We start from the raw sequence: 18045 nt of genomic DNA on the forward strand, positions 1-18045 counted from the left end.
AGGCAATTTAAATAAATTACTCCATGTCTTGCTAACTTGTAACATTTAGAACAACGTCAGGGTAAAGAGAAAATTAATAGCCGAGTGGAAATTGAAAATTAAAATGTAGAGGAATAATTTGCGAAAGGAGTTTTTATTAAAAAAGTAGAACATTTAGTTGTTTTTTTAAATTTGAATTTAGAAATTTAAAAATGGAAAAGTAACATTAAGTACTTATTACTTTTTAAAATACTTACCTATGTTTGACATTTTGAAATAAATAGAATTGGAAATAGTTCTTATGTACCATCCATAACAATCAGAATTATGTACTTACTATTAAAAATTACTGGCCAGTGTGCCACGAAAAAATATTGGTACTGACATTTATTAAGAAAAACATTGGTGCTAATTCCTGTAAATACCATCTAATTTTATTTTAAGTTATATCTGTCATTTTCTTATCCGCCGAAAAGGAAAGGGACGGGTAATCGACAAGCATAAAATTTATGGAACACACGTCAATTTTAAGCACAAATCTAAACCAACCGTCTAAAAATTTTACGTCAGTCAATAACCCGACACATTAATTTACTCATTCTTCCTAAAATTAAGAGCTGTGAATCATCCGTCCCTTTCCTTTTCGACGGATATGAAAATGACGGATATAACTTAAAATAAAATTAGGCGGTGTCTGCAGGAATCGGGGCCATTACCTGCTATTTATTTTTCATAAGAACACTACTATTTTTATTTTTAAATTTAAAAATATTTTTAAAATTGCAGTATCATCGGCCAGGCTTTTATAAAACGTTGTATTCACTTTGAAAATAGAAATGATATTTTTCTGAATAAGTACTTAATTATAGAAATTATTTTATTTGCTCACATAAAATTATCGGCTCCCTAAAATTTTGATTTTAATTTTTAAACGTTTCTAAACTAATTTATTGCTAGGATTACCCACAATATTTTCAGGGAGTGAATGTTAGCTGTATTGATTCGTTTTCGCTGCAGGTCACCGAACTAGGTGACTGGCGTATGAAAAAAAAAAAACATTTGGAACATTGCCAGAGTCCTTTGTAACGTAAACACCCTTTCACTCTCTACCCGAATATATTATGTTTACTAGTTCTTCTTTGGGCTTCAGGAGTGAATTAAAATCAGAATCATTTTTATTCAACGTAATTATCATGGATATTTTAAGTAGAGATAGTTGAAGTGATGGAGAGTGAGATAGGCTATTTATTTTTTGTCTCTTTCTAATCCCCCATTTCCCTAAAATGCGGGGTGGATGTTTGTATGGAGCATTCTGCAATTTTCAAGGTAGAATGTTAACAATTGGTATGCGGATTATTTGTGACTAAAAAACGTCGTCGATATATTTTTTTTAAAATCTGCCCCAAACCCTTTCAAAGAGGAGGTGAAGGTAGGAAACTAAAAATTGCTACATTAGGAAAGGGGTGTTACACCGACTTTAACGCGAGCGCAGCCGCGGAAAAAAGCTAATTGTAAAAGTAATTAGTGGTTATGGCACTAATGGCAGAATGGGGATGACCTTTGCCGCATTACCGAAAAGCGCGGGGTGTGACGTTGCCCCAACCCTTTTCTACGGTTACCTAATATGAAATGTCATTCAAGAAAAAAAAAATGTGGAGAGATTTTACTTAAGCTTAGTTTTGTCTAAGTGTACATTTAATTGTTATATTTATTTTATTAAAGCTTCATTGAAATAGATTCTTTGATTGAAACTTAAAATGGTTATAACTAAGAACCCAGCCTTAGTCCGAATATGCCAATCGACAGTGACCGTAATAAAAAATATATATGGATTTTTATGACGTGACTGATTTTAGTTTTGCCGCATATGGCGTTCACTACTTGGCCGGACAAATGGGGAGCGCTGAGGCCTATCCCACGGAACAATATTGTTGGTTTACCAACAGTTCTAATAAATTGAGCGCAAAAAAGAAAAAACTATTTCTACAAATAATATTTTTCTTAAATTAAATAAGATTTTGTCTCCGCTCTACCACTCTTTACATTTTATGTAAGTACCTACCTACAACACAAAAAAAAACAGAAAATCAAGATAAAGAAAATTAAAAATTTAAAAATCTCCCGGCCAAAAAAGTACTTACTCAATTATTATGAAAAAAGGTTTAAAATGCTAAACCCTATAAAAACCAAAAAATAACTTATCCCACATATGCTTGCAAGCAAACTGAGCGTGTAACATTCCTATCATACTTAACAAACGACCTGATGACCTTGAAGACCTGAACCGATTTCCACCAAACATAGCTAAGAACACTCTCGACTGATATACCTTTCAAACAAAAAAAAACAGCATTAAAATATTTATTTTTTTTTATTTTTTTTTATTTAAAAGAAAAAAATAACAAAAATCGTATCATCCGTTTGGGAGCTACGATGCCACAGACAAACATACACATTTACACAGACACGTCAAACTTATAACACCCCGTCGTTTTTGCGTCGGGGGTTAAAAAAATAACTTAAAAAAAATTGAAATCTGGTAAAAAGTTAATGAATAAATAAACTCTTACATCTATTAATAACCTTTTAGCTCTTAAAGAGGTAGGTCATATCTTGCTTGAACATTTCAAAGGCCCTTCTCTTGTAGTACAAAGCTTTTGAAAGACTTTGAAAGCTTTCAAGGAAACTCGGGTCAAAGTTGCGCTAAGTTCGCTTTCACACTAAAGTTGTTAGTAATAATAATATAGCATCACGCCTGTTTCCCTGAAGGGGTAGGCAGAGGTGTAAAGGTAGTCTATACACCCACTCCTCGCTTTAATATAACTTCCTTCTTCCTATCGTGTGGGTTGTGAGGTGGAATACCAGCCTCATCAACCCTGGTGTCAGGGTTATACGATTGAGCCACCAAAAAAAAATTGTAATTTTTAATAATTTAAGTATAACTTTCAATAATTTTCTTTTCAATGTACCATTTCTTTATTTATTTATTTTTTATTTGTACGCCTGCAGGCCGAACACATCACAACATTGTTATTTGAATTACATATTTTACCACCATTTTTGTATTCTATGTGTTCTCGCAAATAAATTGATTTGATTTGATTTGCCCAAAGTCCCCTTGGCTCGTGTAACGGTTACTCACTTACATCAGTAAACAGTAACCGAGACTTAGCGTGTCTTCCGAAGCAAGGATAATAATAATATAATTTCCTACGACAAATGAAACCCACAAAAGCCCTTAACGCAAATATTTACGAACTCAAGATTTTTTTATTTTTTTTATTAACCGACTTAGGAAAAGAAAATTTAGTTAAAGAAGTATATTCAAAGGCGAGTGAGGTAGACCGAGAGGCTTGGAGAACTTTAGCACTAAATTGCCAGGTCCTCGAGGGACCTCCCTATTTTGGGACCCTCTTATTTGTTGCCAACCCGCATTTGAGGCGAGCGGGGAAATAAGCATAACAACACACGGCATCACGCCTGTAACCCCAAAGGGGTAGCAGAGGCGTATTGAAATAATAGGTACATCCACTATGTACCAGTCCCAGGTAATAAGGGGTAAGCATATTGCCAGTAATCGCGCACAAATCCTGAAAAGAAGGTGATATCAATTCTCTATAATCTAAACATGAAGTAAAACTTACAACGTCGAATTCAGTGTTTTAGAGCCTGCCAGGATTCAAATCCTTACCACTACGGTGTAAGTACAGAGCCATGACGGATCTTAACATGATCAGCGGGCTTAGCACCGTAAGCGCGCGACTCTTTCTCGCCTCGACATACGTCACCCAAAACTCTCTCACAGTACTGCACAGAAAGAGACAGACGATCTCTCAGACAGACGTCGCGGCGAGACAAAGTCGCGTGCTTATGCTAGGCCCGCAGAGGGGTTAAAAATGCCACATCGAAGCAATTCATCTAAAGAAAACATAATTGCAATTTGACATTTGCGCATACAAAAGTAAGTGCGCAATACAAACAAATGTCAAATAGCAATATTGCTTTCTTAGTTTGTTTTTTTGACGTGACTTATTGTCGATTTGCCGCAGATGGCATTAACTACTTGGCCGGACTAACGGGGAGCGCTGAAGGCTCTCACCCGGTAGGTTTCTTAGATGTATTGCTTCGGTGTGGCCTTTTTAACCCCGCAGTAATAACCTCAAAATATTCTTTCACGTTTATTGGCTACATAAATATCATAAACATCACGAACATTTTCTTCAACAAACAGAGACCATAAAAAATGTTTGAAAGGGAAAATGCCAAACCTCCCTGTCCCACTTGCATAGGGCTGGCACTGTTTCAAATTACACCCATATCACAGGGAAAACGGCCTCTGTGGTCCAGTGGTTGAGCGTTGGACTCACGATCCGGAGGCCCCGGGTTCGAATCTCGGTGGGGACATATATCACAAAATTCACTTTGTGATCCCTAGTTTGGTTAGGACATTACAGGCTGATCACCTGATTGTCCGAAAGTAAGATGATCCGTGCTTCGGAAGGCACGTTAAGCCGTTGGTCCCGGTTACTACTTACTGATGTAAGTAAGTAGTCGTTACATGAGCCATGTCAGGGGCCTTTGGCGGCTCAATAGTAACCCTGACACCAGGGTTGATGAGGCTAGTATTCCACCTTACAACCCACACGATAAGAAGAAGAAGACAGGGAAAACTGTACTTAAGATACTTTCAACACATTGTTGCAAGTCCGATAGCGGGGTTCGAACTAGCACTCCCCGGGTGAGAGCCTTCAGCGCTCCCCGTTTGTCCGGCCAAGTAGTTAATGCCATCTGCGGCAAATCTACAATAAGTCACGTCAAAAAAAACCCCAGCACTTCGCGACTGAGAAGCAAGCAGGCGAATCACAGGACTACAATGACTATTCCAACGGGTACAGTCATGAGCAATATCATGTACCCACTTTAGGACTCTGTCGCACTAACATATTTGACATTTAGTGAGACTTACAGTTCAATATGTCAAAAAAGTTAATGTGACATGGTACCAAAGTGTATACATATTAATGCTCGTGACCGTACCTATCCATCTTTTAAAATAAGAAGATTGAAATGAGCACTTGCCTATTTTAGGCCATGTCCAACATAAGGTGACAAATGACAATGTCAATTCCATACCTAATACTTTAATCACTTTTACTGGCGATTAAAGCACATTTCATTTGCAATAGTTGCTATATCATCAGTTCTTTAGCATTATCCCGTTTTTTCACAGGGTCCGCTTACCTAACCTTAAGATTTGACAGGTCCGGTTTTTTACAGAAGCAACTGCCTGTCTGACCTTCCATTCCGCGAAGGAAAAACCAGCCCAATACAGGTTAGGGCGCATTCCTTCGAAAACGCATTTCTCGGAAATACGCTTTTGATTTGCTTTTACTGTTAAACTACAATTTGCTATTTATCATATACATGTTTCTGCGGTTAGTGGGTTTAATACCCACCTCTAAAGGGATATAGGCGTGAAGCTATGTACTTTGTCGAGGAAATAAAGTTTCACTTAAAAACAGCAGAAAGTCTTCAACACAGTAACTAGAAAATTATTTGAAAAGGAAAATGGTTTCAAATAGCCTTCCCCGCTATAGGGTTGCCAGAGCAAAAATTACAAAGTATTAGGATCAAATATCTATTGTGGTAGGAATTTTGTTGGGTCTACTGAGTTGGTAATCAGTTCAGCCGATTTTCTGGTTGGAGTCACAAGTGTACTGTATGACTTTAAGCGGAAAATGAAAAGATTTCCATCTGAATGGCGCATAAAAGGTTGTGAAAGGTTTATTATAAACTTAGGAGTAAAATATGGTATTAATATTATCTACTATTTTAACTAAACGATTGAAATTGTTAGACTTTGAACTCTTTGTTAATCTCTAACACAGTTGACTCGACCATCATATAGACGGCGTTACGGCTCGCCACTTACGTTGATCTAACAGAAAGCTTAGTGAGCTCCACACCTCCATCACGAGATGAACTAAGTACGTGGATACTTAGTTCATCTCGTGATGGATACCTCTGACTACCCAAATTCTAGTCGTCAGCTTATGTTATGTTATATCTTCGATAATATTGTGAACACATTATTTGACAGTGTAATTATTATGCAACTATATAGACTTTGTAAATGTTCCCACAATGTCTTAATAACAAATTACTGTATTATAAACTAGCCTTATGTTCACTGTAAAATGTTGGTGTCAAGTTAATTATGAAAGATAATGTCTATTTCAGTCAACAAATAAAATTAAATTAAAAAATAATCACCCGCAATCGTGAACACTTTTTAATGAAATATTTAAATAACATTATAAAAAGGAAGAATTATAGTAGACAGCCCTGTTTAAAGGGCGGTTGAGGCTAACAGGCAAACAGTTAGGGGACCAGAGCAAACATTAGTTAAAACCCTCCGACTGTGAATGAGTTACGACATGACAGGCTTTCTGCCACTGGATTAATATTAACTCTCCTTCTAAAAATTGTGTTTGACTTAGTGATTCTTAGAGAAACCATTTTTATAATAATTAAAACACATAATAACGGGTTCTTACCGCGTTTAAATCAGGGATATGAGACTCCTGATATTTTGACACTGTTGCATGTGCCATGATCACGGGGTGACTGACTGACTTGCAACAGTATCGAAATATCGGGAGTCTCATATCCCTGATTTAAACACGGTAAGAACCCGTTATTATGTGTTTTAATTATGATAATAACCGCGTAAACTTAAAACATTTTTATAATACCTGCCTATCCCAATAATCTCAGATAAGTGAGAGTTCAAGTCGCGACCGAGTGAGACGTTCTGCATTTAATTTTCTCTTTGTGAATTTCTCCAAGCACAGGTGAGTGTTATAAAAACAAAAATCCTTTTTTATATTACTTTTTTCAATTTTTCAAACACTCCCATGAGTTTCATCAAGGTCGCTTAAGGAAAGCGGTGAGTTTTCCTCTTTATATTGATTTTGTGACGCTTACATTACAGAAATACTAACAAGTTGGTTTTATAAAGTTATGCCATGTGTACTAGTACTTATTGTGCACATTTTAAAAATAGCTGTAAGTATTCATTTTCCTATATTATAGACATATGTCAGTATATACCTGTTCTGTTTTTATTTATTTTGTCTCGAACGGCATTCACTACCGTCCGACTAAAAAGTTTACACTATAATTATAGTTTTAGTGAAGAGAAATTTGTATAAAAGGAGACTTCCTACTTCCTAAAACTTACACCCAAAACCGTATGAAGCTCTCTAAGTCGTAGGTTCTAGTATTCATTGAAAATGTAGCTGTTTCAGCAGATAATCGTATAAACACAAGCGCAGTACAACACTACCCTTTAAAGGCCAAGCACCCGATTTTACGACCACCAACCGTTCATGGGTTTACCCACGCCTTGCGAGGGCGAACACAACTACTGATTGTTGTTATGTTGGGGTTTATAGTAATCTTTACCATGAAATAATGGTCTGATAGCATGCAAGTTATTTGTTTAGTAATTGAATTTGAAACTGATTTTACGAAGGCGTATGATACAGTGCATTACTGTATGAATATGTTATTTATTATTAGACAACACAATTTTGAAATAATAATGTTATTGACGTTGGTACGAGGTGTTAGAAATATGAAATGGAATGTAAAAAATAACGTAGACATTAAGTTTTAAATGCTTTGCCAATAGTTCCACAAGGTTTTAATTTTAGCCCCTTTCTTTAAAAATTTGTTTAAATGAAAAAAGAAAATCGTTGCCTATTTTACTGATTGAACTGTCTACATACCACTTGTCTGCAAGTGGGGAAATAAGCTTTTAGTCTCCTATTTAGTTCACTGCACTCGGTTGCTAAATCGCTATTTAGCACAGCTGCGGAATGACCTACCAACCCTGGGAAAGAAGGGCTGTTTAGACGTCAGGTTAACGAGTAACACTGCCACTTAACCACGTACATAAACAACCGTGTACGCCCCAAAAAACGGAGGTACTGAAAATATAAGCTTGCAGGCTATTTAGGTCGTTTTCAGTCAGCAAATTTATTTGCGACAAAGAGTTTATTTGAGTTAGGTTTTACACAGAGCAAAAAGGTTGCTACAAAATATTCAACAACATTCAAAATGTTATAAAATTATATTTTTTTCGGTGATTCCAATGATTTTTGATCAGACTGAAATTCTAGACAAAATATTTATTGGTCAATGTCTACACAAGAAGAGTCTTAACTAAATAAAACGAGAAATTTTGAAAAACTTTCAGAAGTAAATTCTACTAAAGAACCTCTTAAAGACTTACGAAGCTCCAGAGCGACTGTTCTAACGAATTCAAGAGCTTTTACAACCTATTGGAAACAATTACGAGTAGCACTAAGCCCTCAATTCTAGAAGTGGGGCAACGCAAATACGCGTAACCATCCCAATGTTTGGGCAAACGTCTATTGACACGGTGGAGCGACATAGAGAAACGACTGTTTGGCGACCATTTCGATTATGCTGCGTTCAGGTTTGGCCAATTTATGGGCTGGTTGGTAAGTAACTTGCTTTGCCTAATAACATAGGCGGTTACTAGTTCTCGTACTCTTTGTGTACACTTTAATAATAGGTATACTTACGTACTTATTTATGTATTTTTAATATTGTCTTGAATGGAAACTGATTTATTTTTGACGTGACTTATTGTAGGTTGGCCTCGGATGGCATTAACTACTTGACCAGGCAAATAAAGATCGATCAGGGTTCTCGCAGTATTAACAGTCCTACAATAGAAATAACTGTTACATAGACATATATCACATTCATAACAGTTAATTAGGGCGAAAATTGTCATAAGTCACCAAAAGATAATTTTAAAAAGTCATATTGAAGCAATTTATCTAAAACAGGAAAAAGATTCCTAATCCTTTCAAATGCGCCATATTTGTTATTATGATAAGTTAAACTAATATTGGGCTAAAAATATAGGATAAATTTTAAATGAGTTATTACCGTCTCCAAAGAAGAAGTAAAAATAATAGATTATAAGCACTACGCGTTACTTACTTAACCAATAATCCCCAAATTGACCAGCGAACTAAACAGCCAAATATAAACGAGGCACTTATCACATATAATTGATTTCCCGAGGGGACATAAAGAGATTAATGTATTAGCGACGTCTCGTGTTGTCGTGTCCGAGATATTGGTAGCAATAGTACCAATTTAGATAGACAAAGTCGATATAGTTTTAGTGCGATAAAATTGTGAGAAATGTGATGAAAAAGACAGGGCGACGTCTTGATAGACAAGAATGTAGAATGCTACGCCGACAAGAGTGTGGATCTTAAATTAGTGATGATGATGATAAAAATTCCATCCTTATTTCAAGATTTTACCAAGAATAGTTAAACCTGGTATAACAAGATAATAAGGAGATAATTTAAAAAACCCAAGAAAAAACCATCACATCACCAAAAAATCACATCTGTCAATGTCAGTCTGTTTTAGGTTATTCCGAACTTAAACTAGGGTAAGGGTTGGATTAGCGATAGTTTGAGACGTTACATCAAGGAAGTATAAGTTATTCCGAGTTTATTTGTAGATTGTGCTTATTGATTGTGATAACGGCCTCTGTGGTCCAGTGGTTGAGCGTTGGACTCACGATCCGGAGGCCCCGGGTTCGAATCCCGGTGGGGACATATCACAAAAATCACTTTGTGATCCCTAGTTTGGTTAGGACATTACAGGCTGATCACCTGATTGTCCGAAAGTAAGATGATCCGTGCTTCGGAAGGCACGTTAAGCCGCTGGTCCCGGTTACTACTTACTGATGTAAGTAAGTAGTCGTTACATGAGTCATGTCAGGGGCCTTTGGCGGCTCAATAGTAACCCTGACACCAGGGTTGATGAGGTTGGTACGTCACCTCACAACCCACACGATAAGAAGAAGAAGATTGTGATTGTGCTTAGGTCATGATCGGTATAAAAAGTTACATCAGGTTCATTTGTAAGACGAATCCGGGAACAGGTCGCTAGTGGAACTGTACTTGCTTAAATATTCCAGGCCACTTTGTATATTCTATCTACAATTTCCTTGGCAAGTTTTAATCTAACTTGAATAGAACAAATGATTCTCCCTTTAATAACTTTATTCTATGCAATTACAGTTCCCATTAAGTCGGAATTGGCTTCTTTGTCGTACAAAGCCAATGGACAAAATCTAGTTTTTACTTTTTCATCTTCAAGTCTTCGCTCGTGTGGGTTGTGTGATAAATTACCGACCTCATTAACTCTGGAGTCTTGGTTAAAATTGAGCCGCCTGACAGCTCATGTAACGACTACATACATACATAAACTCACGCATATTTCCCACCGGAGGTAAGCAGACTATGGAATTCCATTTGCTTCGATCCTGACACACTTCACTTGCTTCCTCCACATTCATCAATCGTTTCATACACGCACGCCGCTTCAGAGTACCTGAACCTTTTCTAAGGACATCTCCAATTTGGTCAATGTACGTCCTTCTGGGTCTTCCTCTGCCAGCCCTACCACCTTCGCTTTATATACTTCTTTCGTAATCCTATTATCCTTCATCCGCTCTATGTGGCCAAACCAACGTGACTACATACTTAAAGGAAATAGTAGCTGGGGCTTTATAACATAAGCTCCTGACGATATTCCCCATTCTTCTTCTATCGTATGGGTTGTGAGATGATTACCAACCCCATCAACCCTGGTGTCAGGGTTATTATTGAGCCGCCATAGGCCCCTGACATGACTCATGTAACGACTATGTACTTACATCAGTAAAAAGTAACCCGGACCGTTAACGTGCCTTCCGAAGTTCGGATCATCTTACTTTTTGGACAATCAGGTGATCAGCCTGTAATGTCCCAACTAAACTAGGGATCACAAAGTGATTTTTGTGATTTGTCCCCACCGGGAATCGAACCCGAGGCCTCCGGGATCGTGAGCACATCGCTCAACCACTGGACCACAGAGGCCGTCTGTATATTCCCCATTGAGCTAGTCAGAGGTACATCCATCGCAGGATGAACTAAGTACCCACACCTCACCGAGCTTTCTGTTACACCAACGTGATAGGTGAGCCGTATCGCCGTCTATTGTTATCAAGCCAAGTGCCAAGTTAATTCAACATCAAAATATTCAGACTACGTTGTCTGTCTGGCCTATCCGAACTATTTCAACTTCGAAATTAACTCGAAACAATTTCCATTGTTAAGTCCAGAATTATTAACAGAACTTTGACTTGGTATCTTCTGTCTGATTACTGAAGCGAATCTCACTTAGATCATTCGTCCTACTAAGTTTTGTAATGTCTAGAGAGATGGAAAGAGTAATGATGCTTAGTGTATCTCTCAGAGGGAGGAAAAGTTTTAAGTTTTAATGATTAATAACAATCTATAGTGAAGAATAATCAATCTTATAATATTATACAGAATGTTAGTGACATCGTAACAAAAGCTTTGAAAGAAAATTCGAACCATGATTATGAGTTGATATCAAGTGTAATTTTCGCAAAAGTATGGAACTGAAAATAATTTAAAAAAACTAAAATTTTTATGAATTTTCCGTCAGGAAATTCCACTTGATATTAACTCAGAATTATGGTTTGAATCATCCCCCTCAGTATTCGTTACGATGTCACAGCCTGTATATTTTGATCACTGTCATTGTCGAATGTAAAAATTTGCAACTTAGCTAAGCCTCCTGATATCCATCATAAAATCTCGTCCGCTCATACATGAACTCACGCCCGTAGTTCCTAATGGAATTTAGAGCCTCAAGAATTTAGAAGACGACTTACAACCAATTTAAAATTATAATATATAACATAACATACGTTACGCCGTTGGTCCCGGCTATTAGCCGTAAAAACACCTCCACCAACCCGCAGTGGAGCAGCGTGGTGAAGTATGCTCCATACACTCTTCGGTTGATTGAGGGGAAGCCTGTGCCCAGCAGTGGGACGTATATAGGCTGTTTATGTATGTTATGTTACGTAACATAACATAAGCTTACGACTATATACCAATTGGGGTAGTCAGTACATCCATCACAAGATGATACCGACAAGATGATACATATATACGTAAGTACCCACACCTCACCGAACTTTCTGTTAGACCAACGTGATAGATGGTGAGTCGTATCGCCGTCTATAATACGAGACAACCGTGTTAGTGAAAACTGGAGTTAAGATAAATTAATAACTCATTGGTGCAAGTCCGTTACCGGGGTTCGAACCGGCGTTCCCAGTTAGGTAAGCAAACCGGTGAACCGAAGGACCACAATGACTTATAATATAACAAACATAAACAGCCTATATTTGTCCCACTGCTGGGCACAGGCCTCCCCTCAACCGGAGGGGGTATGGAGCGTACTCAATCACGCTGCTCCACTGCGGGTTGGTAGAGGTGTTTTCACGGCTAACAGCCAGGACCAACGGCTTAACGTGCTCTTGGAAGCACTGAATCATTTTATTTTTTTCGGACGATCTTGTTATTCAAGCCTGCAAAGTTCTTACCAAACAAAGGACAGTCTCACAGAGTGACACTCCACAACGCTGGCCTACTGCGGTTTGAAAAATAGTTATGTTCCTATTTTTTTTATAATTTTCCCAACTGGGTATCAAATCCGGACCTCCGCTCGGGACTTCTTCTATCGTGTGGGTTGTGAGATGGAGTACCAACCACATCAACCCTGGTATCAGGGTTACCATTGAGCCACCAAAGGCCCCTGACATGGCTCTTGTAACGACTACTTACTAACATCAGTAAGTAGTAACCGGGACTAACGGCTTAACGTGCCTTCCGAAGCACGGATCATCTTACTTTCGAACAATCAGGTGATCAGCCTGTAATGTCCTAACCGATTGGTTAGGAGGGACCACAAAGCAATTTTTGTGATATGTCCCCATCGGGAATGGAACCCGGACCTCCAAATCGTGAGCCTAACGCTCTAACCACTAGACCACGGAGGCTGTTACAAAATGACAATGTCTTATACAAAATAAAATAACATACGTAACAAAAGTTAAAACACGCCCAAGCAATCATTTATAACTTTACTTTCCCCTTGTGAAAAGAAATTATCAGAAAATACTGCAGGCCTGCGAAATATGAGTGCAATTTGACAGTCCTCTGGCTTCAAGCCAATATATGAAAAGTCCTTGATAACTATTGACTTGGTATTTATATAGACTAGTGTTGCCGAAAAATCGATAGTTTTACTATCGATAGTAAACAGCCAAAATCATCTACCCAACCGATAGGCCTATCGATAGTATCGATACTATCGTTGCTTATCAATAGTATCGCCAAAAAAGAGCTATCGATACTATCGATAGTATCGATACTATCGATTAATTATCGATACTAAAGTTTTTTGGTAAACTATCGATAGTTCGATCGAAAACTATCGATAGGGCACTATCGAGCGGCAACACTAATATAGACACGTGATTCTTTTGCCTAAGAGGTTATTAAGGCACCACGTTTTTAGTAAAAGGCGTTATATCACGTTCGGGTTTATTAACGAGTCCAAGAGTCAACGGTGCTGACTTCTGTAGACACCATTTAATTTAATTTTAATTTATACCTGTCATTTTCTTATCCGCCGAAAAAGAAAGAGACGGGTAATCGACAGGCATAAAATTTATGACATATGCGACAATTTTAGGTCCAAAACAACCCTCTAAAAATTTTACATTGGGCAGTAATACGACAGAATTAACACGTCAGACGGGTTGCGTACCAGCGAGATACCGATTCGATTTACCCGGGTTATTAATTCACTTATTTAAAATTAACAGCTGTCAATCGTCAGCCGCTTTCCTTTTCGGCGGATAAGAAAATGACAGGTATAATTTAAAATAAAGTTAGATGGTATCTACAGGAATTGGCACCAATATATTATTATACAGCTTGTTGTTGTCAATATATTATTAACAGCCTCCGTGGTCTAGTGGTTAGAGCGTTAGGCTCACGATCTGGAGGTCCGGGTTCGATTCCCGATGGGGACATTGTCGAAATCACTTTGTGAGACTGTCCTTTGTTTGGTAAGGACTTTTCAGGCTTGAATCACCTGATTGTCCGAAAAAGTAAGATGATTCCGTGCTTCGGAGGGCACGTTAAGCCGTTGGTCCCGGCTATTAGCCGTAAAAACACCTCCACCAACCCGCATTGGAGCAGCGTGGTGGAGTATGCTCCATACCCCCTCCGGTTGATTGAGGGGAGGCCTGTGCCCAGCAGTGGGACGTATATAGGCTGTCTATGTCTATTTTATGTATATTATTATAAATTAACCGGTTAGCTAGGCGGTAGAAGCCATGGTAACCCAGTTGGGTTGGTTGGGAATGATAATGGGTGGAATATGTATTTATGCCTGGGTTGTAACAAAAAAGGTCATCATATATGTTATCCATGAAATAGAAGGTTAAACGAAGGAAAATCTTTACAGCGCCATCTGTGTTGCTTTTGAGGAATGTAGCCTGGGAAGTCCCTTATGGTACAGTTCTTAGGTCCCCAAGCGTACCTAGGTTACATTTTTATCCTAGATCTAACGACGAAAACCAGGTCACGACAATCTACTTCTAAAATCTATTTCTAGAACTGTTAAGAAATATTTTATTAAAGTTCACGTGTTCATGAGTAGTAGAGCGCTTAGTTACCTATATGTATATATATATATAGATATTATATACATATATGATTCGTTTTGGGGGCGGAAGGCAAGAGGGAAACCACTGCCCTATTTTTCCCTAAAAAGTAGCATGGAGAATGCTACGCCGACAAGAGCGTGGCTCTTAAATTTGTGATGATGATGATTCGTTTTATAATTAGATATTATTTTATAAATATTTTATAATTAGATATTAGATAGCAATTATTGGGAGCCGTAGTAGTCCAGTTGGTAGAACGCTTAATTGCGTCTCCCTTTGAGGTCGCAGGTTCGAATCCAGCACAATGATTGTCAAATTTATTTTCGAATTCATGTTTGGATCATAAATGATTGTCACGTGCACAGCGGTGAAGGAAAACATCGCGAGGAAACCCACATTCCCGAGAAATGCATTTTCGGAGGTACGTGACCTAACCTGTATTGGGCTGGTTTTTCCTCTGGAAGGTCCTGTCAAATCTTCATGTTAGGTAAGGCGACCCTGTGAAAGAACGGGATATAGCAACTATTGAAAAAGAAAAGTGCTTTAATCGTCAGTAAAAGTGATAAAAGTATTATGGAATTGACATTGTCCTTTGTCACCTTATGTTGGACATGGCCTAATGAGAAGTTGCCATAATGAGAAGTAGTCCATTTGCGAGTTGGTTGCCATAATGAGAATTAGCCGTAATACGCCTAATTCAAATAGGCGATAGGTACGGTCACGAGTACTAATATGTATGTATACACTTAGCAACCATGTCACATTAACTTTTTTGACAATTTAAACCGTAAGCCTCATTAAATGTCAAATATGATAGTGCGACAGGGTTCTAAAGTGGGTAAGTACATGATATTGCTCGTGACTGTACCCGTAGGAATAGTCATTGTAGTCCTGTGGTTCACCGGCTTGTTTCTCAGTCGCGGAGCGCCGGTTCGAACCCAGTTTTCACTAACACAGTTGGCTCGACCATTATAGACGGCGATATGGCTCAGCGCCCATCACGTTGGTCTAACAGATAGCTAAATGAGGTGTGGGTACCTAGTTCATCTTGCGATGGATGTACCTCTGATTACCCCAATTGGGTTTTAGTCGTGTGTTCATGTGGGTAGGTCCAAGCCTTCCCCCATCGCTTATTAGGAGGTACAGATATTACTCCTTGTACGTCTGCGGGTTGGTTGAGGTGTATTAAAGAAGAAATATTTGAATATTACATCAACCGACCACATGTTTCCTTCGCCTTCATAATTGCCATAATTCCACAGATTAAAATTTAAATACTGATAAGAAATTCATGCGTTCGAATGAGGGTTGTATAGAGGACCGTAATTACGCAAGTTTAGAGTCTACCTTGTTAAATACCAGACATATTGTACAGGAATGTATTGACCACGAATATAATATGTATGCTGGTATCATCATATCATCCCTATCAAGTATTTAAGCTTTTATAACGGCGATAATAGACATAGATTCCATTACTAATTGACTTGGAAAATAAGAGTCAAATAAATTATTTCAAACTCTTTGAAGGGAAAATTCGTTCGCTTGGAGAGGCTCGCTTGTAAAGGAGGCATTCAAAAGCGTTTTGCTTTTTGTAGGAATTTCAATCTGTCAAAGTCATTCGGCCTAGCTTTGCCGTTTGATTGTTCTTAGATATATACGTATACATTTCATTCTACGATCTTTGCATTGCTAATTTTATTTAAATTGATAGTTTAATAAGCTAAAGCGAGTTAGGACAGAATAAAATTTGCAGAGTTGAAAAAAAAAAACCAACTGAAACCATTACATAAAACGTTGTCGGAAGCGTCACCGAAATCCTTACCTATCGAAAACTAAGCCTTGTGGCAGCACTTAATCCGTTATAAGAAAGCTCACACCCTCACTAGGCACCTGTACACTTTCAATGCGTATTTTTTTTAAGAACGCGACTTAACCGTACGCGTACCCAACAGGGCTCGTGCGCGACTGTCCGGGTTCGCGTCGTCTCGCAATCGATGGAAGTGCGCATGACCATTCGCGGCCCGCGCCACTTCCACACCCCCTATATCTTATGTATGAAGCTCTAGAGAAAAAAAAGTAAGAATTCTGTCCTTTAACGATGATATGTAACTAGTGTTTCCTTCTGAAAGTCTGATGAGCAAATACTTTATTGATTGTCTAAGTTTCTCTGGGTAATTAATAGTCTGTGTTGGTACTATTTGTGTTAGGTTTGAGAAGCTTTTTCCACCTCCGAGTTTCTTTATTGGATGAATGAGGTCATACTGTCTCATGCATGGCTCAAGTCTTATCTTCGCTAATTATGTAATCGTGATCTTTCTCAATTTCCCTTTGTTCTGCAGGGAGTCTGCGGTTTGTTTTGTTAAGTTAATAATACTTACCTTTGTTTCTAACACTTATTAACACTTACTTTGGGATGATGTCCACATTTCTTTTGTCGTCATTAATTTTCCTTAAATAAGTACTACAAATTGATGACAATTCATAACTTTCTATAACTTACCGTTAAAAATATAGCAAAATAATCTCCGCAAAAATCACATCAAAAATCTAATTTAGTTCAACCAGCATTACAGTTTTTTTTTATTTATATGACGTACCATCTATTGCTATACTTATATCCAAATCTTTCAAACGATATAGTGTCTCGTCTATTGTTTGCAGGATGTTTCCATAAACTTTTGCCGGTTCTCCTATATCAAAAATCATAAACCTACTTACCGATATTTCTTATCCCGATGCCAGACAGAGATGTGGAGCATCTGATGGTCGTATATCGCCGTCGGGAGGGGCAGCCGCAAGTGCCTCTGGAACTCCGGCTCTCTCCTCCCGTAGAGGACCGAAGTTCTCTGGAATATCGACCTCTGGGACGGCAGGGATTGACTCTCTGTCACACCGCTGATCACGACCTATAAAACATCCGTCAAGGTAAGGTGGACCGCAAATAGCAGCTCCCAGCATAGTATTGTTTGGTCTCTCTTTTATTATGTCCTGTTGTCAAATTCTACAATTAAAATCAATCTAAATGGTCTACTCAGCATTTAAACAGTTAATCATCCTAAAGGCTTTCGTGAGTAATAAAAGAGAGCATCTTAATAAGAACCACTTAAATGCTTATTCAGTTCAAGTCTAGCTTACATTATGTGTGAAAGTTTCAGGTCCATACAAACTCCAAAGTGTATAATGAATGGAATCCGAATTACTTGCGTCATTGGTTATTTGGCACAGAGCATAATATTAAGTGCTTTGTCGTCGTCAGCTCTTCAAAATACTATTAAAAACTGTATTACTCACCTTCGCGTAAGCATTTATGTCATCCGTTTTTCCTGAAGGCCTCTGAAGATCTTTGCAGCGGATTACTGCAACAGAAAACTTGTTATCAATTTCTAAATCTTATTCAA

The 18045-nt window shown here is 38.0% G+C and overlaps 1 protein-coding gene across 1 annotated transcript in view; it reads right to left on the bottom strand.

Annotated features, from left to right (window-relative positions):
* The window catches only part of LOC126379711 (uncharacterized), a 77334-nt gene that overhangs the window by 35989 nt on the left and 23300 nt on the right, over window positions 1–18045 (bottom strand). The window contains exons 3-4 of the mRNA XM_050028535.1: window positions 17939–18003; window positions 17366–17553 (exon numbers count right to left, since the gene is read on the bottom strand). Coding sequence (XP_049884492.1) covers window positions 17366–17553; window positions 17939–18003 — 253 coding nt within the window. The remainder of the gene's footprint in view (window positions 1–17365; window positions 17554–17938; window positions 18004–18045) is intronic.

This window comes from Pectinophora gossypiella, chromosome 3 (genome assembly GCF_024362695.1).
Source record: "Pectinophora gossypiella chromosome 3, ilPecGoss1.1, whole genome shotgun sequence".
NCBI classification, from domain to species: domain Eukaryota; kingdom Metazoa; phylum Arthropoda; class Insecta; order Lepidoptera; family Gelechiidae; genus Pectinophora; species Pectinophora gossypiella.